Genomic DNA, 1,331 nt, shown 5'->3' on the forward strand with positions numbered 1-1,331 from the left:
GAAATCAACTTCCTCTGCACAAGGTGCTGTGTGACTCCGTCAGTGTGAGAATACCCAATGACCGACGACGGAAGGCTTCTACCTTCAAGAGGCGAGCCACAGCTCTAAGCTATGGCCGTCGTCGATCAATACAACTATTCCGCTCTTCGTGAGCGTGGCCCCCAAGTTCGTCTACTGCTCGACGATGAAAACACATCTTTTCGACCCTGGAGGGGACGTCGATTCGACAGAGGCAGCATTTGCCAGGCCGATAGAACCACACCGTGGACGACCGGTTCCCCCTCCACCACAGTCTCTTCAGCTTTCTGCTGCCGAACCAGACTGCGCACAAGCAAGACCCACTGGGCGGTTCATTGTCCATTATCCATGCCGTCACCAACGGATTAGTCCACCGCCAACTGTGTACCACAGAGCCCCTTAGAGTGAACACCGCATCTGAGCTCTCCGGTACCGCATCAGGATGTGGAACGGCGTCCTCAGAGGACGCCACCAAAACCTTTGGACGTACACCCTGCCCGAGAGATATGTGAAGTTGGCTCGCGGATACCCAATCCGTCGATTGTCCACGCCATAAAAGCGGAGAAGAGACGGCGAGACCTCGCCATTTCTAAGGCCCTATCTGAGTGTGGAGTCACGATAAGGAACGAGACATCACCATCAACTGGTATTCTAGACTCATCCAGGATAAGAGCGCTCTCGAAGCTCGTGCGACGCCGCTGTTTTACCCTACCGGAGCTAGTGGGGGACTGCCGCCCCAATAAGGCCTTGTGCCCTCAGCGCTATGAGCTGCTGCTCCGAGGTTATCGTCACCAGCGCCTACTTCACTCAATTGCAACGGCCGGTATTGTGCGGGATGGCTCCGCCCATAATCCCATCAGAACAAGCGGCCCGCCAACCATCACTCGGCCATTCGTCATTTGTCAGCGGTAATCGCCAGTATACGCAAGGGGCAAGATGCCAGTCAGTCCCTTGTCGTTGAAGAGGACATTGCTGCGTGCCGATCAGTCCGTTTGGTGCTGTGGCCATGATGGACGTCGATCCGTCCGTCGAAGTTCGACTGATCCAATGGTCATGGATCATCCATGACCTCTCTTTCCCGATCTGTGACTCATCCAACGATGCATCCGACAAAGTGAGCTTTCCGAATGCCCACTACACAAACGTCGCAGTGATAGCGCGTCGAATTGATGAGTGTTGGGAGCTTCAGCCCGGTGTGCGCGTGTGCATCATGAAAGGCGATGTCAAGGGAGCGTTCAGGCACTTAATGCTATTGAGTAGGTCAGTCCGCTGGATGGGAGGATATATACCAGACTGCCATGCTCTTGTCATCG

At 54.9% G+C, this 1,331-nt stretch overlaps 1 protein-coding gene across 1 annotated transcript; it reads left to right on the forward strand.

Moving 5' to 3' along the window:
• Positions 1 to 672: 672 nt before the first annotated feature.
• On the forward strand, positions 673 to 1,273 carry PPTG_23139 (hypothetical protein; the record flags this gene model as incomplete). Its single annotated transcript, XM_008908628.1, has 1 exon — positions 673 to 1,273. A coding segment is annotated over exon 1 (249 nt), but the record flags the coding sequence as incomplete, so codon positions are not given.
• Positions 1,274 to 1,331: the final 58 nt, after the last annotated feature.

This window comes from Phytophthora parasitica (genome assembly GCF_000247585.1).
Source record: "Phytophthora parasitica INRA-310 unplaced genomic scaffold supercont2.30, whole genome shotgun sequence".
Taxonomy (NCBI): Eukaryota; Oomycota; class Peronosporomycetes; order Peronosporales; family Peronosporaceae; genus Phytophthora; species Phytophthora nicotianae.